General features: G+C 40.8%; 1 protein-coding gene across 6 annotated transcripts in view; it reads right to left on the bottom strand.

Annotated features, from left to right (window-relative positions):
• The window catches only part of GRAMD1B (GRAM domain containing 1B), a 140,181-nt gene that overhangs the window by 95,675 nt on the left and 17,071 nt on the right, over positions 1-27,435 (bottom strand). For 4 of the 6 annotated variants that reach the window (XR_012997028.1, XM_076358419.1, XM_076358420.1 and 1 more), the window contains exon 1: positions 5,599-6,024. The exons of 1 other annotated variant lie outside the window; for it this stretch is intronic. Coding sequence is in view for 4 of the 5 variants with exons in the window: in XM_076358419.1 (XP_076214534.1) it covers positions 5,599-5,960 (362 nt within the window). In the remaining variant the exon portion in view is untranslated. Of the gene's footprint in view, positions 1-5,598; positions 6,102-27,435 lie in introns of those variants that run through there. One more of the 6 variants, XM_076358427.1, reaches the window with a different exon arrangement.

Raw genomic sequence — 27,435 nt, 5'->3', positions numbered from 1 at the left:
TTCCCATTTTTGCTTTGAAGATGCAAAAGAGTACAGATACCAGCTAAATACCCCACCAGGTATTCAAGTCCCAGATTCAATCTATAAGATAATCACGTCACTCACATTCCTTCAATTTTCTCCAGAAATCAAAGTTTTAAATATAGTTTAAAAGATTAACAAGGAGAGATGTATTCCAAAAAACTTGCGACTGTATTAAAAAGTGTAACAAAATCATTTCTGCCAACACCTCTCAGCACTTCAAAACACACATTTGTCCTCCCGAAAACCTCAATTAACCAACTCCAGCTACAAGCACAAAAAAAAATGAAGTCCATTTGCCTCCCCCATTATGAAATCCCTATGGAGCTATCAGTTCCTCAAACAAGTGAGATTTCAACAAGAATTTTATCAAAACTTGAAAAAACAAAAATGCACTGGCAATCCCAGTATGCACACGTCTACCACTTACTGCAGCAGCTCGCTGTATTTCTAACAAAGGACAAGCTCCACTTCCTCTCGTCTGACCTAAAACTGAAACATGAAAGTTCACAAAAGCCAGAGAAGCTGAGAACTACAAGTTTTAGTTATTCATTTTGCAGCTTCTTGGAATTGTATCACATGAGGTGAACAAAACCTTAGTCCACCAAGCCTTTCCAGTCTCTCTTTAATTATAAGCAGCACAGGGCTTTAACCGTTTTCTCTTCATCAAGTACTTTTTCCAAGGATAGTAAATACTGCCACTAATATTATCTAAAGACAGTAGTCTTCTCAGACTGCGTTTCCATAATGTGAGAGGCTCTATAGCCTTTGCTCTTGTAGCTTTTTGGGTTTTTATTTTTCAATTTAGCAGTTACTTAGGGGAGAAAAATCCTTTTTCCTCTAGAAAACACCACAGTATTTTTCCTGGGTGTGGAAGCAAGAAAAAGGTGAACGAAGCATTAATAAGCAGAAACATTCAGAGTGAATTTCAGTTTTGTTAAGAAAAGCAAAAATATTATCCACTACTTGAAATTAAAGATTCATTTAGTTTTATGAGAAAAGTCAAAATATCTAACACACTTATTTGTAAACAATATTTTTAGCACAAGTTCCAACAACTCAGCAGTTCACTGTTAACTGATGTATCTCAGTAGGGTGACAAGAGACTTCACAAGTGAACTTTTTTCTTAAGGAAAAAAGATAGAAACTTTACCTCTTTCTGCCACAGAATGTGAACGGTAACAGTCACAGAGCACACTGCTGAACGGTGCTGAAGATTCTCCTAATGTGTCATTTGTTTCACACTATCAGATAAGCTATAAAGAATTCGTCTGTAAAACATCTATGGTGGTGTGTCCGGCAGCTCAAGAAACCTCCGTCTCCACAGCACATACCCTTTTCTAAAATGAGATGAGATGGAATGCTTCTAATATACTTAATTTTTAACATCTTATGTTAGAGACATTTTAGGATATAGGTGAGTCTTTCCCTTTAGCTGAACCTGTCATTTAGGACTTCAGTAAGTGCCAGAGTTTCCAGCAGAGGACCAAACTGAGTACATTCAACCTTAGAAATGTCAAGAGCTACAACACAATTCCCCGCTGATCCAACAAAATCCATAACAAGTTCTACATTCTTTGAAGCACCAACATTTTACATTTCATTATTAACTAGTCTGGACGCTGTGATTGACCAAACAAATTTATCTTTTGGGCAAGCGTTAACAGAAGACAAACCACGTGATTTTGGAGAGCTCAAGGGAAAGGGAGCTCTGGAAAGGGACTGCAGGCATCAGGACACAACAGCTTCCAGGACCTCCTGCAAAAGCAAGTTCAGCAAGGAATAACAATGAGTAAAAGATGATTCAAACCTTTTACCATCCTTGGCATTCTGGCTTGTTTCTTCCCACAGTAGCGGAGCACATTCAGATTGCCACTAGCACGATCTTTGCCCAGCACAAAATGCCTCATAGGAAACTGTTCAAGAACAAAAGATTTACTATACCTCAACTATTACATATGTACTGTTGTTGAACATTCACACAGGAGCCCAAGTCAGACAATGATAGTATTGGGCCCGCCTGTTTACTCTCAGCTTCTGCCAATGGAACGGTGGAAGCACAGGATCTCATTCCAATACCGATCTTAGGCCAAAAGAACAGTCCTTTAAGCCCAAGTGATCTACCCTCTCAGCAGTTCTTGCCTTACACATCAAGAATCACATGCAATTCCAGAGATTACTAGCGAGGGTGGCTTTAAGAAATGAATAATAAATTAAAGCAGATACACTCTCGCATCCCAACATCAATAATGCATGTTCATTACATGCATAGCTAAATGCTAATAGATTGTATCCACTAGCCTGTGAGGAAATAAATATCATCATGCCTTAATACAAAATTTGTGCACTTGTGTGCAGGGTTCATACTTTATAAAACTGTATGCAGGTAAATAACTTCCATCATTACCTGGGTAGCAAATGATGGATGAGGAATATAGGTAAGAAGCTGTCTGCATCCCTTATAAAAATCATCCTATTTATCCTCTGTATAGGCCCCCAGAGCACCAAACCTGCAGTTTGGAGCATCATGCTTTTGTACAAGGACAAGTTACAGGGAAACTCCTACCCTCGAGAAATGGCTTCTCCCTGCTCTTTCACCTTGAACAAAACTGTGATAGGCAAGCAAGGCTCTTACATGCCACCTCTGCTGTTTAATGAAAAGAAATAATCAGTCTCTCTTCTGCTCTCACCATCAGCCACCTAACAGCTTTTAGAGAACCAGCAGGTAAAACAAACCTTCAGATTATCCAGGCTGTTAAAAACTAACTAGCAATATAGAACATTTTGCAGGCTGGAGTTTCCGGATGAAAAAAGCAGCCAGCCTTCATCAGACCTGGAGCATTACAGACAGCATTTCGATTCCTAAAAGCATTTGTTTATTCACTTGGATGCTTACTGTATGCTAATGGTCACAGAGCTATTGCTCTTGCTCAGGGGCACGTGAGCAACACATGCATCACTGGAATAAGTCAGCTGGTGCACAGTTTGCTCTCAACTACCAGCTTTCCTGGGAAAACCCTGCCATACAAACAGGCAGATATCTGGCCACATAATGGGGGTAAAGGTTACCAGACTCCAAAAAAAATTCAAACTGCTTGACAACAATTTAACTAGAAAGAAGGAGTGACTGGAAGCAAACTGCATTCATTTCTCTGGTGGGAACCGCATGCTGATGGCTGCCCCCTTTACCAGGTGAAATTTGGGAACCTTAGCACTTAATAGCGTACCACGCTCCTAAGCAGATGTGTGGCACACTGACCACATTGGGAATCCCTGTTACAATCGTGTTACAATTAACCAGCTGGACAGTTCAAGCATCATCACTGTAACTCAACCCCAAGACAGGGCTTGGTGGAAAAACCGCTGGATGAAATGCTTCAGCCTTTACTCTAGTACATTAGTCCCTGTTGCCCTTAAACAAATTAATTGTACAATAAATGACATTACTAGCATCTGTTACAAAGAGCAACGTCAAAATAAAACAGCAGCAAGAGAGAGCCAATGCTCTAGATGACCAAGTCTAAAGTAGGGGAAGATAGACAGGCAGTATCTGCTTTACAGAAAGCCAGCCTCCTGGGCTATTTTAGAACAGGGTTTCACATGCAACAGCCTCGGGTACGGTAAGGTTTACCCCACGGTGCTAGCTACTAGTCTCTTTCAAATTAATGCCACAAAATCCTTTACGGTTCATCACTCCCCACAGATTTTGCTTTCTCTGTGTTGTTTTCATGTCTGCTGAGTTTTGAAAGCCCAGTGATGATCTTTGCATTTTGCAAGCCCAGAGGCTCAGCACAAAGTGACCAGCAAACTGTTGGGGTTCCCCCCCCCCTCCCCAGACTAGAAAGGGAAAAATTCCATTTGAAGACATCATGTTTCCCATTGCAAAAGGGATAGTTTTGGAGCCTGCTACGTATGAAGAAAGGAGGTGCCATGCTGGCTTTGGTATGCTAATACCACCTAATCCATCAACCACTTCAGCTTTTTTCCAGTCACTGCTTCAAAAACATAACCAGGGTTAAGGCAGAAATGTCTTAATGATGAATAAGCAGAAAGCTGTCAGCATAGCCATGGAGATTATCATGTGTACATGAATGAACTAAGTTTCTTACACATTCACACCAAAAGAAATGTCTTGGCCTCCGTTTCAAACACATTCACCATCAATAAGCCCAAATTAAATCCTTCAGCTGAAAAGCCATCCTCTCTGTTGAACTTCAGACCTGAACTTTGTGATTGACACATTAGCATATGCCCTATGCATTATCCTTCCTGTTTTCTATGCTATAACTGAATCACTACCTGTATCACCACAGCTAAGTGAAAATCAGTTAATTTTTCTCAACCAAGATATGTTTTTCAATGTTAACTTTTTAAAAGAGGTATTATCAAATCCTTGATGGCATGCATTTATTGATGAAACTTCCCCAAAGCTTAATAAAATGACAGACTGACCTTGCTAAAGGGACCTCACACAAGAAGAGTTACCACATAATCAAAGTGGATGTTAGCAGAAGAAAAAGCTCTGTCCTATAAACACTCAAGCAACACAGCAGTCAGTGAGTCAACCTAGTTATGTTGCGTGCAGAAACAGTAAGAGAAGTTTCTTTTTTTTATGGAAGTACAGTACATATTTTCAGGCATAAACCCACACATATAGGCTGTATGGGAGTTGCAAAGCAACAAAAGAAAAACTGGCCCACACTAAGCTAGGATGAGGATTTATAATGCACTAATTTCTCAGAGAAACCTTTAAATCATCTTGTGTATTTTGGGCCTTCAGGAAAAAGGCAGAGTAAACTATACTGCGTGTTGTAGACCCTGATTGCACCTGCAGAGGGTTACAAAGGTATAGCTTTTTCTTCATATGGCCACACAATAACTCCCTGGACATTAATTTTCCTGTGTTGACAGGCTCTTGGAGGTCTTTATGAATTATTTGTCCCCTTTTGAGCCAAAGGGCTGAGTGACTTCCAAGTCCGGAAAGCAGCCAAGAACTGAACCCAGACATCTTGACATGCAGACCCACCTACTAGCCACAGGGCTGCTTTGTTTCTCTCTTGTTCTCACATTCTCCCAATGTCAGCAACTGAATGAAGGATTTCTGAGAAGGTCTCAGCAGTAAGAATGAACATCACCAAAAAAAACACTGACAAAGGTTTGGCATCATCACTCCCTGCCCTGGTAATCCCAGCAGAGAGGTCACCTCCTCTCTCTCAAGGGTCTCTTCAGGACACCTTAATGAACTTAAGTCTTATCACCCATTCTTTCAGGACAGCCTCCCTCACTCAGAAGCAAGCTCTTTTCACTGGCTCTGTATTACCTGCAGAAGGTATGCAGAGGACCATGAACAAGGACAGATCCTAGCACTGCTGTTTCTAATATGCCTACTGTTTGCACATAAGGATTAGGCCATTTGGTCTGGCATCAGCAAGTCCAACCAACTACATTACCCATTCCAGCCAACAGGTGAGGACAAAGTCCCAGGGAGAAGCGCGCCAAGATTTCTAGGGGAACAACCTACCTATTGTGGACAGGCGCTTCTTGGAAGCAGGGAAGAGAAAGTGGCCAAAAACATACCTGCTCTCACTGTATTCCTTCTTCTCTCTCACACGCAGCCACTTCCGAAGGAGGAAGCGCTTGCGCCGCGGGGAGGCACTGGGTGTGGAGCAGTTGGACCACGGAGTGTCCTCATCACTGGAGGGGGTGATTTCAATGGATGGGAGCTGCAGGTATTCCTTGCTGGAGGAAGGAGAATCCTGATACCTGCTGGCCTCCAGGCTCTGCTCCTGCACATTCTTCATCCGCCTCATCTTGAAGCGCTTCCTGCGCAGGGTTGGGGTGGACGAACTGGACCACACACGGCCACCCTCCACCACCTGCTGCTCTGGGACTTGCAGGGCTGGGAGCTGCAGGGTTTCTGTCATATTGGCAGCTGGCATCAGATGCCCTTTCTCTTTCTGCTCCCACCCCCAGGCACACTAGCTCTGATCTCGATGTAAACCACACCACAAAACCACAACTTGCCTTCCTCCTCCCTCACCCAGTCCAGTACTGCCCTCCCTCTCAAGCAGGAAACCTCATGTTCTTCACATGCTTTTCATTTAACAAACAGTGGAGTGGGGAGGGGATGTTCAGGACACAGACATGCCACAAGGGAAGCCAGTTCCAAGTTTCTTTTCTCCTTCTCCTCTCTACAAAGTAAGGTCCCTCCCCTGCCTGGTCTCTCTCAAAGGAGTAGGTTTAGCACCGAGACAAGGGTTGCCAGCAATGGCTTGGCTCACTTTCGGCTCCCTCCCTGCCCCCGCCCCCCCCCCCGCCTTTTGCCTTCTGTCCGCTTTGCCTAATGTTGGTTCAAGAAAGTCTCCTGGGGCTGTGCTAGGAAACTCAGCTGTGGTCTTCTCAAGAGACGATGCAAGTATGGAGTGGAGCGGCGTGGAGCTGTGAGGAGGTCAGAAAGAGAAACAAAGAGAGGGTGGGAAGCAACAATACTAGATAAAATCAGGAGAAAGTAGGAGGAGCAGCATGTTCTTTTTCTGTAGCGGGTAAGACATACGCAGGCAGCTGTTGCAAGCGTAACTGCACTCTTAATCCCAAGAGACAGGGTTTATATTACCAAATATGCTGCTGCTACAAATCAACCAAATGAAAAAGGGTAAGAAGGGATAATAGCCTGCTGTAGAAGCCAGTTGGACAGGCTTTCCCCTTGTCCCACCTTCCTGCTCAGACAGCCCACCCCATGGAAAGAGGGCGTGAGCAAACTTGGACTTTCAGCCTTCTTTCACAACTAGGGGGTTTTTTGTCCCCATTGACTGCTCACAGAAAAGGCAGAGAAGGAGAGGGATTGAGGAATAGCTAAAAAGGCAGTAGCAGCAGGTGGCATCAGAACTGGGACGCTGATTGGTTTTTTAGCTCAGGTTCACATGAGTGAAAGCTGATAAGAGTTCTTGGAGGGCAACGCTGCTTCCAAAATGACGGTGGATGATGGATGGTTTCAGGTCCAGGAACCAAAGACACCACATAAAGACAATTAGACATGCAGAACATATTTTAGACCAGGAGAAAGACACATACTACATGGAAGATTCCCAGGCATTTAATATGCTAAGGAAGCTCTACCAAGGGTCAAGCACTGGGAGGAATAGCAGCCTCAGGACAAGCCTTGCAAAAATTCTGGTAACAAAACCAAACCAGGGAAAACAGTGTGACAGATTCTCCATCAAGATCCCCTGGGTCTCATGGAATGCTCCCAAATGAAGCTGTATTTTCAGGTGGAAAAGTGACATAGGAACTTTAATTCTCCAAGGGAGTGACTAGAACTCAGCTGTGTGAATTTCAAGTGTGCTGTCAAAAAAAAAAACCCATCTCTAAATCAACCTGACACAGCTTTAGTTTTCATTGTTCAACAGCCTGAACCTTTAAAAAAAAAATATTAGTTTCAGGTTAGAAAATATTTGTCAACCCAAATCAAAATAGTTTTTCTTGCATGGACTGCCTCAGTTTTGTTTGAAAATAAACTTCACAAGAACTCTGAACATCAAAAACTGCCATCTAGAACATAGATAACTAAACATGTCAAAAAAGGAAGATTTATAACAGCAGGAACAAGGGGAAAGGAAACAGTGTTTCAGTATTATGTATTCTTTTAAAAAATCCTCAATTGCTATATTCTACTTTATTGTACTGTCCTTTTTGCTCTGCTCATCCTTGTAAGTTAATAGCTTGAGCAACTCTTCAAATCAGTTTCTGGAGCTCCTGTCACCTTGGTATCTATGCATCAGATGCACACACCGACAATCAAAATGCCTTCTAACAAACACCCACTTAAATAACAGAAAGTCAAATAAAACAGGTTTTTTCAAGTACAAGAAACAAAAATCTACAGATTAGACAAAATGCCAATACTCCATATTTGAAGATTTGCTTCAGTAGTTGTGCATACTCTGCCTCTCTCAAGGGCTGATACCTTTTCTTCCTCCTCTGCATATGGAAAAACCTGAACCTGAATACTTCAGCCACCTGTTGCCATGATTTTTATAGTGTCACCACACATCCAGAAGCCACCTGTACATAACATTACTGGCTACCTGTTAACACAGGAAATTAACTTTCACCTTCTTCCCACAGCATCTGGGAACCAAAACCCCACAATATCATTCCTAAATTTTAACCAAGAGTGAGTGTGTGCAACTTTGGGTGAAAGGGTTAGTAGCCCTTTGGAGGCTATCATAAAGAAGTTCTGCTCCATGTATTAATGAGCTTGGTCTCCTGTGGAATCTTTCATCAACTACACAAGATTCTCATTTAATTGCAGGAATAAGTGCAAATAAGAAGGGTCAAAGTTTGCACTTCCGCATGCTTTCTTCAGTAATAAATTGCACAGTGGACATTGCAAACCCTCAAAATCCCCATAGATGTTATCTAATTAATCAACAAGAGACCCATACTACATTGCTTTAGGCAATTGTAGCATTTGGTAATCACTTTCTTTGGCAAGGAAAAACTGGCCCTTTCACCAGTCTGCTTTTTGTTGCCATGGCCATGCCAGTACAATTTCTTCACCCTCAGTCTCATTGAACACTAGTGGAATTCACTTCAGCAAGACTGGGGATCCTTTCCCACCCCCTTCGCACATACAAAACTGAAAATAATTCTCTGAGGCTGTGCCATGAGAATCCTCCCACTTAGGACAGGGTACACATGCATGTGGACTATCCCTTTAATTCCAAGTACCTCACTGATTAGTAAGCAACACTTACTTGCACGCCAACATTCTCGGCGCATTTTTATTTTGCAGAGAGGATGCTGGCCACCTGTCTGAGGCCCTTAGAAAAAAAGAGAAGCTATGTAATAAGAGAGACAGCTCAAACACCTGACTCACAAAGTGAAAAATACCAAACATGATCAAGCACTATTTCTGTACAAATCACAACAGCACGATTTGACTGCTTCCATGAGAGCCTGTGTGTTGCTAGATCCTTGTTTAATGACTACTCTTGTAGTCTAATGATCCCTCTAACGATAGATTCATTAGGGCAGCAAATGGTTGACAATGCTTCAGGTTGATCAACAATCTCTCTGCCTTTCTCCTAGTCAAACATTCTGGGGTTTCCAGCATCCTCAGAAGAGGACTTATAAATTAAGCAAAGAGGAAAGAAAAATCCTCTGAAAAACTAAAAATCCTCCCCTGAATAAAGGACATGAACCAATGCCAGCCCAGATTCTTTGGCAGTCCTTTCCATAACAGCTTTCCCATGCATTTAAGGGACAGTAAAATGTCATCCCTGGGAGATGAATACAGAGTAGGAGATGGCACTGAGAGTACACTGTAAGAAAACAATTTATTAATTAAAACCAGTTATTTTTAAAACACAGGAAATACATACAACTTATTCAGAAGACTAACAAAGTCACTCAGATGCACAATATCTGGCTACAGCAGCTCTGTCAGGTCAGGCAGGGAGACAACTGCCCTTACAGACCTGGAAAAATTCAAGCCATATCTTCCCATTCAAACTCCCCTTTTCCTACAGTTCAGGGGCATGTTTAACTGATTTTCCTTTCTGTGCACACAGTCGAAAGTGGCAGCTTCTGCATGAGAAACCTGACATGCCTATAACCACAGAACAACCCCTGCTAGGTCAAAACTCCAATTTTCAAATTCTAAAACTTGCATGTTTCTTTTTTTCTGTTTAAGTTCTGGAGTAATTTTGTGAGTTTAAATGAAAAACTAATATATTTATCTGCATTTACTTTTGCATTCCAACAGTTTTCTGCAAGAACAGTCATGTTATCTTTGGCACTGGAACGCTTCCTTACACTAGGACTTCGGCCATCCTTTGGTCTTTGCATATTAAATTAGAATGAGGCCTATTACGATTTGACATATGACAATTTGTGAATACATGCAAGGAGCATGTATGGCTAACTATTCTTACTTTACTTTAGTGCCCTACAGACCTGTCCCTTTAAGTCATGCACTACCAACCAGCAGTTGCTATAATTTGAACATACACAGTCAATTTTATTTTGGATATGTGATACTGGATACCTGCATGTGTTGTTCTCTGAAACGCAAGGACTGTGTTACAAAACAGATGACACGAATTTCACAGGCTGCAGGGTGAGAAATACCAGCAACAGGCTGATACCTCAGTGTATTACAAAGCAAGATGGAGGCACTCTTGTGGCCCATGCATTCCCCAATTCTTCCCTGCTCAGTAGAACACTTATTCAGGACTTGCCACGAACTCTTCGACAAGCAGCCCAGTTCAGAAGGCAGTTGTGCACATTGTTTAATGACCGCAAATCCTGATAACTTGGGTTAAACACTGTCTCAGCACCACTTCCTTCATCTCCCAAAAAACATGCTGTGAAGGAACATAAAGGCGTTTTTACCCCAAAGGACTCAGGATGTCCCTTCCATGCCACCTGACCAAAGAACAGAACAGTTTCATTGTAGTTTGACAAAAAATAATAGAAGTGCTTTCAATCAAGTCCCCAGTTAGTGAGAAATCAGCTTTTGGATAAGCTGCATAAACTGCACAGGCCTCTGCCATAAAGCTTTAACATGTCTGTCATTTTGGTCAGTAATAATTGGCCTCTGAATTAAAATACAGGTGTATACATACTTGTCCTCAGTGCAAAGCACAGCCTACACGTGCTAAGTGCATTACAGAAGGTTACCTGACCCAAAACCTAGGAGCAGTAACTCTCAACTCCTACCAGAACCACATCATTATCATCAACAATGTGGGCAACAACATGGGACAGAAAGGGGTTGCAATAGGCTTAGCCACACTGGATACAATCTCTCCTACCAGAACAAAACACAACTTGTGGAACATATGTTGTGTTATGTATTAGTTGCTGGCCATTTCAACAATACTTGAAGAGGCTGAAAAGAAGGCTGATTCCAACAGGGCTTTCTGCTTCGAGTTTAACCTATACTGTTTGTGCCTTCCCTTCCAAGAGAAATAATTCTCATGTCAGCAATAACTATTAAAGATTTCAGTCTGTGAATTCTTACTAACAGAGTACCACGCGTAACAGGCATTTAAATTTTGGCCTCGTACACTGTAGCAAACCCCAGATTCTTCAGATACCATCCAGAATTCCAGAAATTGTCAAACACGATTCAAATAGCACAGCACATTACGTATTTTTTTCAGCATTAGGACAATACTTTCACAGTTCATTTCTTCAGGTAGTGCTCTTCCTCCAAATTAAAGGGGACAGTTGAGCCTAAGATAGCAAGCAAAGCAAATTAAATCAGTGTCATGACTTTGCAATAATAATTCATCAGAAGATGGCAACAGGACAAAGGTTCCAGGACCTTTTTCCCAGTTTGAGTTTTCTTTGCAATTTAGAACTCAAGCAAATTATTTGGCACTGCTTATTTACACTGCTCAAGACCTCTCACTTGAGCATCCAAAAGGGAAGCTCATTTCTTCTCATAAATCTAATGGAGGGGATCTAGGGTAGATCAATTAAATTCAGTCCCTCACAAAACATAGGGCGACCCATTGGAATGAATTTCCATAGGAGCTTGGCATTTGGTTTGCACTATATACGTTGTATATGAAGGAAGCAAAGGGACTCTGTCCAAACTCCTTGGAATTCCTCTACCTGTACAGCACTTACCTAATGGGTCACAGCTCACAGCACACACCATTAACCACAGGAGAACAAGTCTGTAAGTACAAAAGGTCTCTGGAACAGCACATTCTTCCCTACCCAGCTAAAATATCTGCTTCACTAGCTCAGGTCAGTCAAGTTTGCTGTATTTAACCCAGACCTGCGCACAGAAACATGCACACCCGCTCAAGAGCCCCAAGCACACTGGAAAAACTTCACTCAACTATTTGGGAAGATAAAACCCATTGCCTACACAGGTGTGACAAACTCTCATAGTTCTCATTAAAAATTTGAATATGCCTAAATTTTATTTGCCCCAAGAACAGCAAAATTAAGATTAAAATAAATCCTTGCTTCCATCTGCTGAACCACATGCAAGCACCAGAGAGCTGGATTCCAAATCACACCCTAACAAGTGTTTGGCATAGCAGTACTTAGGCCTTGTATCATTTGTGAGCAACCCAGCCAATACTCAAACACAAGCAACAAAAGTTAGACTCTCAATTGAAAGCAGGGGTGAACAAACATGTACAGCTAAGCAGCATACTGCATTGCTCACCACAGGATAAGTGTCTTCCCAGGCTTAGACATACATATTCAACTGGATATTGCAATGTAAACACCTATCCTCTAAAAAAATCCAAACATTTTGCTTTATTGTGCTATGTTCACAAAACAGTTTCAGTAAGAACTTAACTCTTTCCCCTCCTCAGTTTAGCCACGAAAAATCAGGCAAGTGGCTTAAGTCCCAGCACGATGCTCTTGGAATTTTTACCACTTGTGGTTTTTGGACAAATAACAGCCCCTTTCCTCCAACACTGAGCATCAGCACCCAGCAGACAGTTCTGAAGAAAAGCACAATATCTGCATGAAAGCATGAAGAAACTTCCACAGATAAAAAGCCCCTCTGATCAAGCAAGCACAGACCGCAAAGTACAAGGTGTTACTAGTTGAAAGAAGAAAAAAAAAATTGGGTGTTCATAAGAAATAGGACAAGCCAAAGTAGAAGAACAGTAAGGTTTTGGTACTTGCTTCCATTCTGCACCTGTACAAAACAAAAAAAAAACACCTTACAAACAAAACTAAAAAAGAAGGAACGATGTTTTGTTACAGAATACCCTGCAGTCCAGTGATTGAGACTCTCACAAGATCAGTCATTTTTCTTCTCATTCAAGGAAGATGCAACTCATTACTTGTACAAAAAGCAGTCAGTCTAGAAAAGGACACCTTTACCTAATCAGAAGAACTCAGAGGCTTGAATCTCAAACTCCGACAACACATGCAGTGCCCTTCTTGTAAGCAGGGGTTATGTAGATCTGCTTCCCACCTGGGCCTTTGTTTTAGCTGAGAAAAACACCAAATGCTTTAGCAAGTACTGTATTGTCCTTTCTAGGATGGCCTGACTCCAATTAAAATTTCTATCTGCCTAAGAGCAGTGGTTCCCAGCTCATGACTTGCATGCTGTTTGCGTGACTGATATAGGAAATATAGGAATCTAAAACTGAGTCTAAAGAGAATAAATGATAGTGTTACCTGTAGATCATTATTTTGTACCAACAGCATGGTTGGGAGTGGAATAGTCTTAAGTATTTCTGCTTTCTGTCCTATTTAGGATAACTAAAAACGATTCTGAAACAACTGTCATCTCCCTCCTTTTTTCTTTACGGAACAGGGAGAGGCAGAACATTTCTTTGCCCCACAAAAATACCGTGGAAAGGAATGCCTGTCAGAAAAAGATTTTCTTGAGTCTTATTCTGCACAAGACCAAATGGAAACCACCAAAACCAGCTCTGAACTCCCAAGAACCACTAAAATGACAGAAGGACAGAAAAGGTTCTTTCCTACAATCGGTAAACTCATTTTACAATAAGCATATAGAAATTGCTTTGTAAATACCATTCCTGTCCATCACCTCAATTATTACCAACTGCAGCAGCAAGGCTGATAGAGCCCATTCCTTCAATTAGACAAATGCCTGAGGACAACTGTCATTTTTCTTCATGATCTCTGAAAGAAAGCTATTTGGAAAATACTTCACAGACAGTTGAAAAAAAATGTCTCCTCCAGCTGGCTTTGCCATTCACACTTACAATCCTGCACTTGCTGTTATAGAAATGAAGCCAGCCAACTGCACCACCCCAGCACATAATTCAGCATACATGTATCATATGCTACAGACACAAATCTCTCCATTGATGTGTATTACATGCCATAAACATGTTTGATACATGAAATATACACAGCCTATAAAACCCATACCCATGTTTCTTGTTTCCATAAGAGCACATATAAGACAATACACATACTACATCTGCAGCATAAGTAGGTAGAGATTACAGTAAATGAGTATGGAAGAGTTCTAATACATCGAGATCACAAAGCATCGTTACATGCAATGTCACAAAGTAGATGCCACATTTATCATGTATAAGCAGAATGCATTGAATATGCCCCTCAGGCAGAAGTTTTACCTGAGTATACATATACAGGTGTGAAACAACCGATAAATGCCCCCGCAATACACTAAGGAATGTAGCAGAGCCTGTATATCTTAGAAACAGTCATTACAGCTATTGCCCAAATATGACAGACACCACCCTCCTAGTTACATCTTCCCAGCAATCTGTTACTACATTTTCATTTGCTAAGGCTAGTGATGCCCTTGCTGCAGAGTAGATTACACTGCTAATATAGGTTGTAAATAAGCTAAATATACACACACAATTTCAAGTGCCACAGAGTCTCTCACTGACCTAGTTCCAAACAGTTGCTAAGGATCATCAGTCTAATGGTCATCTTTTAATGAAAAAGCTTAGAACTGTCAGGTTACATCACAATGGCCAGAAGTCTGCTACCCGTATTTTCCCGCCAAGTTATCATTATTATGCTCTTGTGAGACTCTCGAGGAAAGCAAGGTCAAACTCTGCAGAGGCACTCAATCAAGGTCAGAGTCAAGAGCTTTAGGGGCAAGCTTACACTAACAATGCCCAGACTATGCTCTATTTCGTCTATCCCCAGAGCTACAAACACCAATAATGACCATAAGCTAAAAGAAATTTTCATTCGTTTGTTTGCCTTTTAATATAAAAGTAGCAACAGAAGCCAACAGGTGACAATTCTTCAGCCGTTTGGGTTTAACTAATGTTGAACAATCATAATTCCTTTTTTTATCACCAAGATTTTTTACCCAGCAAGCATGTTAGATTTGAGTAGCACTAAGAGGTTTTAGCTGATCACAGAGGGAAGGGTTTGCACCACACATCACCTTTTCTACCCTGTGAGAATCACTGAGACACAATTTACAGGATTGCAACCAGTGTAAGAGTCTTCTGTAAGCAGAACTATCTGAAAAGGCTTTATTTTTCCTTAAAGCCAGGGAGGTGAGGCACGAGCTAGTTAGATTGTTGCTGAGACTAGATATCAGGGTTCCTGGGATACAATCTTACTTTTCTCTTTTGTCTTTCAGAGAAACCCATTTCACATTTTGTCTCAATTTTCTTGCAGATAAAATCGAGATTAAGATAGCTGCCTGATGTGCTAGAACTGTGTTAAGTTTAGTTTAAGAAAAGATGTAAGTCACATGGCACTCTTCAAAAGACAGTCAAAATGTACAGTCCAGAAGACTTGGAAGAGGTTCTGAGCTACAAGAGCTGAAAATTCCATGTCCTGTCACCAACAAGAGCAATTGCAGTACAAAAACAAGCATCTATTTCAAGATGGTGAACAGAAAAACAAGCAGTTTGTTATTATTTCTCCTTCCTGATGAGAGCTAAAGCATGCATTGGAATCCAGCTGCTTGTGAACCAGAAAATCTGTTCTGCTGAAGATGAATAATTCCTAAGTATGACAATCTTACTGTCCTATTTTTTTTCTTTAAGAAATTTGGGCAGGGGGGTGCCACTATTATTTGCTGAGCTTTAATTCTCAGTTAACATCTCCAGTTATATTATGTGTGATGCCAATTTCTCTCCTACCATGTCTGAACTATAACTCAGAAGTTGTGAACGACAGGAAAATATTCTCAAATTAAACGTAATGCTGACTACTTTAATAATGCACCCTCTGCTGTTTGTCTCTGCTTTTTGTTTACAGCTCCTACCAAATTTCATAACCACTGCTGCACACTTACTGTAATCTCCAGTCACAGGTGCGTTCCAAAGTGCAAGGACACGAATTTATGTTCAAAGTCCTTCTTATACCAAGGGCCGAGATGACTGCAATGTGATACTACTGCATGCAACACTGTCTACATGAAGAGAAGAAAAACAGATAGCCTAAAAAAAGTCAAAATTAGCTACACTATAGCAGCACCAAAAGGTACTTGGTACAGGGGCTACGCACCTCCTCCTTCATCCAACTAAATGGGGCTTTTACTTGTCACGTAATTAAATTTTAGAAAAGATAGCATCTTAAATTCACATTACAAGTCTGTTTGTCTCACCATCTGAACTGTGATTTAGGTGGAGCATCCACAATGGATCACTTGTTCAACCTGAGGTTTCTAGGATGCGTCATGAATCCCTAAAACGACATGCATTTTACACTTGGTCCGGGTTCCTATTCCTGCCTTCCAAAGTCCACAGCCCCACAGATTCTCTGAAGACCCAAGTATAGCAGAAACAAAACAGCTGCTAGGGGACCCCTTTACCAACGGGACCCTGCTGCTCTCTAGTGGCTGAGAAGCTGCAGGCAGCCCAGCTTGTACTATACAGTGGGCATGAGTTTGCTTTTAAAATGGTTCCTTGCCACTGTTAAATACAGGTACACAGCAATTACTTTCAACACAACATTGCAAGCGTTTGAAGTCGTTAGCTGCCACTAAGTGTTACCAGACACTTTCACACCTAACAGCGCTATTCTCTTGTGAAGAGCCCATAAATTTGTAAGCCATCCACAAAAACATCTCTTTAACCCCAAGAAATCTGTCAGCCAGTTCATTGGACAACAGCAGAAAGCCCTGGGGTGCAGCAGAGCCTTAAGGCAAGCCAGACATGCCACCCATAAGCCACAGAGTGTTTTCTTCTCCAAGAGCTGGGAACTCTGATTACCTATTGATCCTATTCACCCACTTTGGGAACTGCATTTGAGCTCCTTGGCACTAGAGTTTCTTCAAAAGCTAAAAGGTTTTTCTTCCAACATTCCAGTTGCTCATCTTATGTTCTTCAGTATCAGTGGTCTCAATGCTCATACAGAAAATAAGGATTTTTGCATGGTTCTCGCCTCAGAGTACAGAATGTTCTGATGTCATGTCAGACACACTTATAAAGGAGAAAAGGTTATGAGCAGGCACTAGCAGACCGAGGACTGAATTGGCATAGAAGGAGGAGATACAATCAGCCAAGTATTCCAGCTCAGGCTGGGACCTCTGTTTTTCTTTCTGCTTTGGAGGGTTATTCTGAGAAAATCTTTAGGGGGGGGGGAAAAAAGCCTCTTCCTGGGCAGACATTCTAAAGAAAATCTGAAGGACCTAGCTGGGTGCAGATAGGTTTTGCTAGCCAGGTGTGCAAGACATGGTACATAGCATTTGCTGAGGAACAAATTAATCCCTGGTATAAATCAATGAAGTCGAAGAAATTACACCAGGATTCAGTTCCAGATTTTATCCTCTACCCCTCTATCCCCACTACCTTTTACAGAGTTAAAACTATTTCTTCTTTTTCCCCAAAATTGAATACTACAAAAATCAAATAGTAGACTTGATTATACTTTTTTCCCCTCAGTAAGCTTTTTCTTCAAAAAATAGAAACAAAGCAAAACCAAAAAGGATATCAGTTTTAACCCAACAGCAGGGGAGGGGGTTGTCAAAAAACTTCTAGAGGAAGAGTTGCTCACTCTTTCATAGCTCTGCTAAGCAAGTAAAAAAATATATATGTTGTAAAAAGCAAGCACAATTACTAAAACAAAGGAAAGCACATCAGGTCTTCAGCCTTTAACTTCAGTATCTGCTACGCACTAGCTAAATAATCTTTGGCTAATCACTTTAACTGAATCAGATCTTTCAAAAGTGTCTGCATCTCCCATTTTGGCCAGTCTATTGAATTTAGAAATCAAGGGCTCCTTTCTCAGAGCAGACTGTTCCTGGACATTAAAATACTAACCACTGCTAATTTTAGAAGTGTGTATAAAGCAGGAGGGAGAGAGGACACAGGGAAGGTGGGTGAATGCGTGTGTGTTAATAGTGTCATTCCGAGACATTTCTAATTTGGACTATTTGTCTTTAAAATTTTTTTTGTTTGTTTTTTAATTTCTACAGAAGGCTATGCAGTACATTTTAAAGACTGAACTAATAATTTACAAGCAGAACACCACCTTATTCTCAGGGTCAAATTCCAGCTGCAGTGAGGGGTGGGGGGAAAAGCCAATTCTAGCAAACGGCATCACTACATTTGGAACAGAATTGGAAAGCGGGCAGAGATTAAATCTTTGAACCATGAATTTAGTTTCCAGAGTTCTGACTCTTAATTACAAAATTATTCAGCCCAGACTCAGCATCTGACTCAATAACCTCTGCAGGAATGAATAGTTAGTTCCTCACAGAATCTTTTCATTAGTTATAAATATATCTGCCATTCATTCTTGCCCGCATGCAATTTTACTCCCACTTCTTCCCAGCCAACCAGTATTAGATATGAGCAAACAATGACACTTATTTTTTTAAATTATATTTCTGGGCCTCCCATCAGTTTGCCTAGGGCTAAACTGCACAATGACACCTTTATAAAGTTGTAATAAAAAAGCCCAGTTTAAACAGAAAATAAAAAGTCCTGGTAAGCGGAAGCTCAGTGAGGCATGAGATAAATGTCTTTAATATACTGGAATCTGGCAATTACCTACTTCAGATGAATCAGTGTCCCTGATGTGAATAACATCTAGTAATTAAATCTAAGACACAGAGCTTATTTAAGTGGCTTATTTGGATCTAAAAGAACCAATGGGCTTTATAATTAGGCACAGTTAAAAAGGTACTGATAGCAGTAGGATGACTGCCAATTGCCCAATGCAATTCCTGAAGAGTTCTCAGAGTAAAGCTTTTTATTTAAATACTCAGTGTGTACCAATAGCGCAGCAAACCTCTTTCCAACTTTTGTGACCAAGCCTGGGGACCTGTTGATCTTCCTTCCACTACAACTTAGATTGCCTCCAAAGACAATGACCATAAGTTTCATCCCTGACCTAAGAGATTGGACCTGTTGCATCTTTGATCTTTACGTAAAGATGTGATATTGTCTCTGAAGTCGTATCAGTGTTTTTAAGTTATCCCTTGCTTTAGGCATGTTGGAAAGCAGCCCATGAGCCTTAAGCATTTGCTTAGACCACTATATAGAATTACCATCAGAATCCCAGTGAAAGTTTGCAGATAGCGAATTAAGCTTTCATCTCCAGTACAACACAGGTAATTAATACTTCTGCCAGCTTTTACCTAATAAAACTAAGGTGCAGAAGGAAAAAAGTTATTTGCCTGTATTCATATACTTTGTTTCTGCACAGTGATGGTTCAATGGGATTTTCAGATAATCCTTAAATGTTACAGAACTAACTTTCACCAATTTTCAGTGAAATTTGTACTCCCATACCGAACAGGTTTCTGGGAGAAGAATAATTGCTAATGCACCTTTTACGAGGTACTTGTGCTCAGTGGAATAAAGTGCTGTGCAAGAGTTGTTATTCCATTTTTCCAAACTTAGATGGACAGACAAATCAGGTATACAAATACCTACACAAAGAGCTGTACACCCGAGACATGAAAATACTTCTAACAGCTCAGATCAAAACGATCTGCCCACTTAGTCTAAAATATAGAGCACTTAATGAGGCAGAAGCCCAGACAGATGGATGAGCAGGCTGAGGCTCTCCCCCTCAAGAAGTGAGGATTCAACAGCATCTGCTCAAGACATCCAGAAGGTTTCTGTCACACAAATAAAAATAATCATCATCTGTCAGTCTCAAATCACTCAAACTCACATGCATGAAGAATTGAGATTCTCAGCTCTAGGAAAACCAGTCTTTCTCCAGAGGAGTTACACCAAACTTGTGAACATACAAGTCAACACTGCCCTGGGAAGAGGGAATCTACATCATGTCTCTGCTGGTTGGTGTTTCCCACATAGAGCTCAAAGGCAACTGCAGGAATTAGATATTTACTGGAGTGAGCATGGTAGGAACACATTTTCTCAGCACATGCTTACACAAGCCATTTTCTCAAATGAACCTATGCCAAAAAGTTAAGAGCAAAACAAGGGAAAACCACAAATTACTTGTCTCAGAGGACTTTTTTTTAAAAACCACTCTTTTAGGAAGGGTATCAAGAGAAAGGGGAAACAAAAGATGTAGAATTAGAGCACAATGTTGCAGCACCCCCTCTCAGTCTGGAACAAAATGCCCAGACAACATTGCAGCTGTTTATAGGTTAACACAAGCTGAGTCAGTGCATCTCAGCCTCTTTCCCACTACCACAGCTGACCTGTGTTGTGAAGAGGCCTGGAATCAGCACAAGCTCCTTTTCTGATGGAGTTGTTCTTAACTGTGGCAGCAGTGGATGTGACACTCATCTGTCTCATTTACTGTGCAGAATTTGGATGCCACAAATTTAAGTTTGGTATTCAAGTGTGATGTTCAGGGCTGCCAATACAAATTGCAGGAAGACTGTGGAGGTCCAACACTGACTGCAGCAGAGGGATCAGCAGTAAAAACAATCAGCAAAATGTGTCAAGTGTCCCTTGCTGCACTCCAGGAAAGATCTGAGCATTTCCTCTCAAAGTTACATGCAAGTGTTCCACACAGCATCCTAAACTGTTAAGAATCAGGTGAGAAAGTGAATTCTCTTTAGCCATCATCCTATTGACAAACGTGATCATTCTTGTTTCAAGAGCATACAATAGTTCCATTTGGCTAAATGTTTTTTGGTCCCCACCTCCCTCAGAAACAACATGCAACAGAAACCAGAACACATTCAGCTACACATTTTTAATGGGTTTTAACATAAGCTTCTCCAAGACACAAAACCCCTTATACTTCCTGTGCTCTAGCCATGTAAAGGTAGCAAACTTCTATCAGAGCATTTAAAGAAGTTCATTTACTGGAGTTTGAACATGTTCATCCATCTCACATTTTGCAAAGTTATCAAGTAGAACAGTTCAAGGGATAAGAAATGACACATTTCAAACAAACATCAACTGTTAAGACCAAATAAGAAATTTAAGCAGTTACCCAGCCCTCTAGGAATCAGCTGACAATCGCATTTTATGTTTTTAACACTGTGAAGAGTAAGTCAGCTGTCCACACAATATATAGAAAACATAAGCATAACACGAATTACTCATTTAGTGTTGCTTATGTACTTTACAAAGCAGATAAATTATTTAGGAATGCTGAACATACATCTGCTATATTATTGTAAGAGAACTCCATGTCCATACAGAACATAGTAGTATATTAAACTGAAAACAGTGTCCGGGGGTGGATTTAATAAACGCACAGCAGCATTTTCTTCAGCAGTTATTTTACCCTTCATTTGCACTACTGCAGCCCACAACAACTGCTTCTTAGAATCCTATCATAGAATGCTTTGGGTTGGAAGGGACCTTAAAGATCATCTAGTTCCAACCCCCCTGCCGTGGGCAGGGACAGCTTCCACTAGACCAGGTTGCTCAGAGCCCCGTCCAACCTGGCCTTGAACACTTCCAGGGATGGGTCATCCACAGCTTCTCTGGGCAACCTCTTCCAGTGCCTCACCACCCTCATAGTGAAGACTTTCTTCCTTCTATCTAATCTAAACCTAACCTCTTTCAGTTTAAAGCCATTACCCCTTGTCCTATCACTACAGGCCTCGCAAAAAGTCCCTCTCCAGCTTTCTTGGAGGCCCCCTTCAGGTACTGGATGGTACTTAGGTGCCAGATTTAGAGCCATACAATACCTTGAAATCTGCAGGATGCTATTTTTAAAGATTTCATTTCTACTTCAACACCTCTTCTGTGGTCTCAGCTTTGTAAAGGAACTGGATCAAGGGTGGGGGCTTTTTGTCCAAAAATTGAGCAGAGCCAAAAGAAAAACTGTGCCTTCTGCAAGGAATGGCAACGAAGACTCAGAACATGGCCTTCTTCCTTCTGCATCACGAAGCACAAGCCTTGCAACCCATGCTTAAGGCTCTGTGCTGCCTGCAGATGCTTACATTCAAAGCACTATTTCACACTTAAAACCATCTCAAAACAATCCTTAAAGTAAAGCTCAATTTGGCTTTGGTGCAGCTGAAGCAGCAAATGCTTAATCATTTTTCTTGCTCAAGCAGGAAATGTAAAACTAAGCAATGACCATTTGTGGCTGGTGATTCCCATTTTGGACTTTCCACACGAGCCTTGCTAGTGTTAAACATGTCAGCATAGGTATATTATCTTCTGCCCACCTAGGTATGCTCTTCCTTACTCTATCCTAAGCTTTCACACAAAATATTTTGGTGCTGTTGCACTGTATTCCAGAACAGCTCACATCTTAACAACAACAGGATAATCCTACCATCACTCTCTCCCTTTCTAATTTCCCCTAAGTCCAATATTTGTCCAGTGAAACCCTTCAATAAGAAGGGTACTGACAAAATACATAGCCACTATCAAGTTCAGCCTTTTTTTAAAGCTGTTCCCAAGTATAAACCTTATTACCACCATCATCTTCTACCAGAAAGTCAGATTTTTCTGTCTAAAACTTTTTCTAAAGTTTGTTTCTGGGCCAGACATTTGAAATGAGTCTTTTCAACTCTTTGATTTAAGCAGTTCCAGTCAAGGGAGCTTAAATTCAGATACTAAGCAGTGGAGCACAGTTCACGATTCAACTTGCAGAAAAGGGTGGACCCCAAAAGGTGAAGGCAAAATGGATCTCTAGATTAGCTTGATACTGGTTATTCTGTGTAGTACCTTGACATTTCAACTTTACTAGCAGACATCTCTCCCATTTATATTGCAGTTTGACAAATAAATGAAACATTCAGGGATTTATTTGACCTTTGCGTACGTAATACATTCCAACCAAGGCTAATCAATTCAGTTAGGACAAAATGACAACTGAAATCATAGTTTTCCAAAGATTGCCACACCAAGACCACTTCTGATACTTGATGATGTGTGCATCCTCTTACAATCAATGTGATCTGCCTGTTAGGGGCCAACAAGAACCACTGAAAGCATAGGTTTTACACATAGCTCTGTCTCTGCTTATGGTATATCCTCGGTCAAATCTTTGCCATAGGTCTCTGTACAATGTAGAAAATGATACTTACCTCCCAGGTAAATAACTTCAGGGATCCAGAACAAAACCAAACCTAAGCTAGATATAGTAGAAAGGAGACCAAGATCCATTATTTCACTCAAATAGGCCACTGATGAGCTAAAAGATGTGAACATCAATTTAAGTAACAACTAAAGGCTTGTATGAACTCACATTCTTGAGATCCCTTCACACTTTTCTGATCAATTCCATCTGTCTCAAGAAGCACCCACCACTTACCTTATCTTTGAGGCTAACAGAGCATCTAACATTCATATAAATACAATTCTACCACAGACTAATATTTACAGTATGCACAGCAGTATTTAAGTCATTTCACTTGTGTATCACTGGTCAAGAATCACTGTTTTACACAATTGACCTACATAGCATTGTAATGCTTTTTCTGTATAGCACTTTGACACTCCAATTCCACTAGCAAAAACTCCTCCACATTTATTGCAGTTTCCTTCACAAATATATCAAGGAAGCTGGTATTGTTCCAGACAGCCTCACATAAAAAAAACATAAGCTACAATCAACAAGCCTGTTTAATACCCACTGTTGCACATCCTTCACTTACACTTTTCTCCCTTTTGGTAGCTGATACCTTTTTGAACTAAAATTGCCTAAGTTTAAATAGTTAAATGCTCAGTATACATTTCAAATAGCCAGTATGAAATGCACATGGTAGTGCAGCACTTATGGGGTCAAACAAACAGCAGAGAGCATAGGGAGTCTTCTGTGGCTATCTTCATCAGGGAAACCTCTAAAACACAGCATTGGATTCATTTCATCACCTTTGGGAGCTGCAGTGGTGTCGGAGGGAAGGCTGGATTTGCATGGGGACAGAAAAGAGGGAGGGGGGGAAGCGGAGTAGGGAGAATCACCAGATCGTAGGAAATCCTGCTGAATGAGAATCAGGCAGGATCTTCCATGGCTCTCTTCCCCTCCCTTCCCACCACTATCTTAAGAGCAGTTTCAAAGCTAGAGGCAGTAAACAACAAGACTACGACTAAAAAAGTTCACATTTATAACACTGGCCCTAATCTGTCTGAAACTGCAGTAAATTAACAGCTTGCTCCGGCATTTCAACAAGCACAGAAAGCAACTGCAAGCAGCAACTGCTACTTTAGCAGCTGCCACAAGGACTGGAAGGAAACTGAGCGGCTGTCAGGTGGGTCTGAGGCCTGCAGGCATACACTGACGATGAGATTCTGTCCCTCACATGGTGCTTCCTCTAAGAAGCAACTTTTCTGCAGCATCTGTTTTTAGGACAGAAGGCAGACAAGAGATGTGAAAGGAGATTGTCTTATATAGGGAACATTAAAGATACAGCTTTTCAGAAGTGACTAGTAATTCCACACATCCTTTTTCGCTCTAGAAGGGGTCAACAGCGATTGGATGTGTAAAAAACTGGGATATGCCTGAAAGGGTTTCTTCCCCCCCCATCAAGAATTATCAGTTGGACTGCAGCAGGAATTTTGCTTATATGCAACTTTCTTCACTCTCAGGTGCTGCTTATGAAAATACACACAAAACACAGGAGCAAAAAGTGAACTGTAGCTCACAATGTGAAACAACAGCTGTCAGTAATCCAAGTAGCAAAGATGTATATGAATGTTAAAACTGATCCCTTACCAGGACATACTCCATATTAGTCACTTTCAATTCAAGAACAGGCAAGTGACAAGAATACAAAGAGCTATAGTTTTCTAACAGAAGACTCAAGGCTAACATTTTCTAAGGTTCACGTCATTTTTCTTCAGGCATTTCTTTAATGCAATAGTTGATAATCCACCTCCAGGGACTCACAGCACCAGCCAAACTCACAAAACTTGCCACAGTCTACCCTCTATGAGTCATCAGCAGAGCCTTCCCATCTTCCTCTCAGTTAATACCACTGAAATACAATTCCGAGTCACTGAACTGTCATACATACCCAGGGCTAAGTTTCTTAGGACAGTTTTTGGCACCTTTTCCTTCTCTAGGATTCTTCAAGGGATCTTTCAAGACTCAAGTCACAGGATGCGATCCAGAAATCTCTACAAGCAACAAAACCTCTCATCAACTTGATCAGACCAAGCAAAATATCTCTAGAAGTGCAGCGGAATGCAGGCATGTGAAGGACACGCCTAATTTTTGACTATTTGCCTTAAGTGACACAAATAAGAGATCAGTAGTTATTGTTAAGCACACTATATTCTTCTCACCTCCAATCAGTTCAAATTGAAGTTCAAATAGCTGGTTGGGGAGCGGGGATGTTGTAGGAGAGAATGTGGCAAAACTGTCTCAGGTAGCTTAAGACCTGCCTTCATGTTTTCCCCAAAAAACATCTAGTATCTTTTTCTAACCAGCTCCAGTCTAGATATTTTGTATCAACCCCACCACATGCAGAGCCTCAGATCAGACTCTGCTATTTCAACTACAGCCATTTCCTGATCTCCGCTCTGCTTCCAACACAAATGAACTCCGCTTCCTGATACTCCTTAAATTACACAATGCTGTTGGTGTTGGCCTTTGCGTAATTTGTAGTGAATATTTTACTTCCTTCCCCAAATAATTATTGGAAGTTTAAAGGAAGTACTATTTTTTTCTCTAGATATAACATCAGTTTAATTATCTTTAATTAATTTTTAATATTATTTTACAACTTCTTTAAATATCAAAAAACAAAAGCTTATGGATTTACAGGACTTATTACTATCCTTCTAGAAGACTCGCTGACATTGAATGAAGTTACATTACACCATTCATTTTTTTTATCTCAAATATCTTTACAGCTGTAAACTTAACTGTGTCATGCTGTGTAACTGCTCAAAATTCCTCTTTTCTTTTTGAACTGTAACTTTCAGAGTTTGAGCTTTATTAAGTCAGGCAGACCCTCAAGGCTTTTTTCCACAATATTTGACATGAGCTAGAATAGTTAATAGGGCAGTGAACACTGCCATTATGTGTGTTATGAGCATACAATCATACATGGGTCTTACCAAGAATCGTTCTTACTTGCTTAATATATCATGGGCCTTCCCTCCTCAAATGTTGCCATAGAAACCTCAAATTATGTCTATAGGGGAACAGAAAAAAGGTTTCCTAAGGTATGGATGAAATAGCTCCATGGAAACAAGCACTGACTGTCAGAGGAGATGAAGGGAGGAGGTTTGTGTGGGAAGACACCAAGATGATCATCATCTAAATATGTAAAACAAGAGCCATGCAAACCAGGCAAGCTGTCATTCAAGTATCTGCCTGCTTCATGACTGGCATGGAGATCTAATGGCATAAGAACTCCTGGCATACTTGAGATCAGGTGTTGACCAGTGATTCCAGTGCCCACAGGCACTGGAGGTGTACAAACATCTGTCTATAGGGTTATAATGCATCATACCACTACTAAACCTAGGAGTCAGTCCAGTGCAGCCTGGCACAATTAAATAGGATCCAAGCTAAGAAAGGTTAGGAGAGGTCCGTAAATTCACACACTCACATCACACCCAACTATTTTCAACCTTACAAATCTGTAAGCCCACTCTGAAAGAAAAATAGGGAGATTTCTGGTAAATTTTCATTCCGTTTATCTACAAATATCACCAGATCAGCCTCTTTTGAAAAAGATGGTATTTATTCTTTGAGGCAACATTGGAAGTGCAGACTCTGGAACGGGCACCATCTAACCGAAGAAACAGCAAGAAGCCTTCTGGAAATTCCCATTTTCTTCACATGACAGAAGACTAAACCATAGCAATGCATATTATTTGTTGGATTGTGCTCTAGTCACTGAGGGTAAGAGAGTCAGCTACCCTAAACATCTAAGTCTGAGGCAGTTACCCTGAGCTCCCTCTGTAGTACTCTGAAGTAAACATATGCTCTTATCTCATGGTGAAATAAGCATTTAAATAGATCAGAAGCCTAGAGCAACTGAGTCGAATCTGATCCTTAATCAGCACATGCTAGTCCACTAACCTCAGTCAAATTATTTAATGCTGTTATTTGAAACTACCTGAGCAGCTGGTTATCTGCACCTCCATTCCCTAGCTGCAAAACAGGCACATTATCTCAGCCAATACTCAATTCATTCATTAAGCGTTGATGAGGGTAAGTAAAGCATAGGAAACATTCAAACAGATATGGTAGTGTCTCAAATTCTTCCAGGGGAAAAAAAAAAAAAAAAAAAAAATCAGAGCTCTTCCACAGATCTGAGAAGAAACATTTTATGCAGAGTTACAAAAGGTACAGAGTTAGAGATACAGTTATAGTCTCAGCCTTTTCCTGAGCTTTTTCCATTCCCTCTCTCAGATTATATTTACCTGAAAAGAACTTTGTATTCAAACAGTTTTGGAAACTCACATTAATCCATCCAGCTGTAGTTCACAACCCTGAACTTGTGAAATATTGTGAAGCCACAGACAAACACATCTCATGGCCAGACAGGCTACACACACAGCACTCACAGAAGCTATTCCTATTTTTCATGAAGTTAATGTGAGGCAAGACTTTTCTCTAATAAGACCAGAATTCAAAGGCACA

The sequence above is a fragment of the Aptenodytes patagonicus genome, chromosome 23, assembly GCF_965638725.1.
Source record: "Aptenodytes patagonicus chromosome 23, bAptPat1.pri.cur, whole genome shotgun sequence".
Taxonomy (NCBI): Eukaryota; Metazoa; Chordata; class Aves; order Sphenisciformes; family Spheniscidae; genus Aptenodytes; species Aptenodytes patagonicus.
The sequence above is the reverse complement of the archived record's forward strand: the minus strand, read 5'-3'. Positions and strand labels throughout refer to the sequence as shown.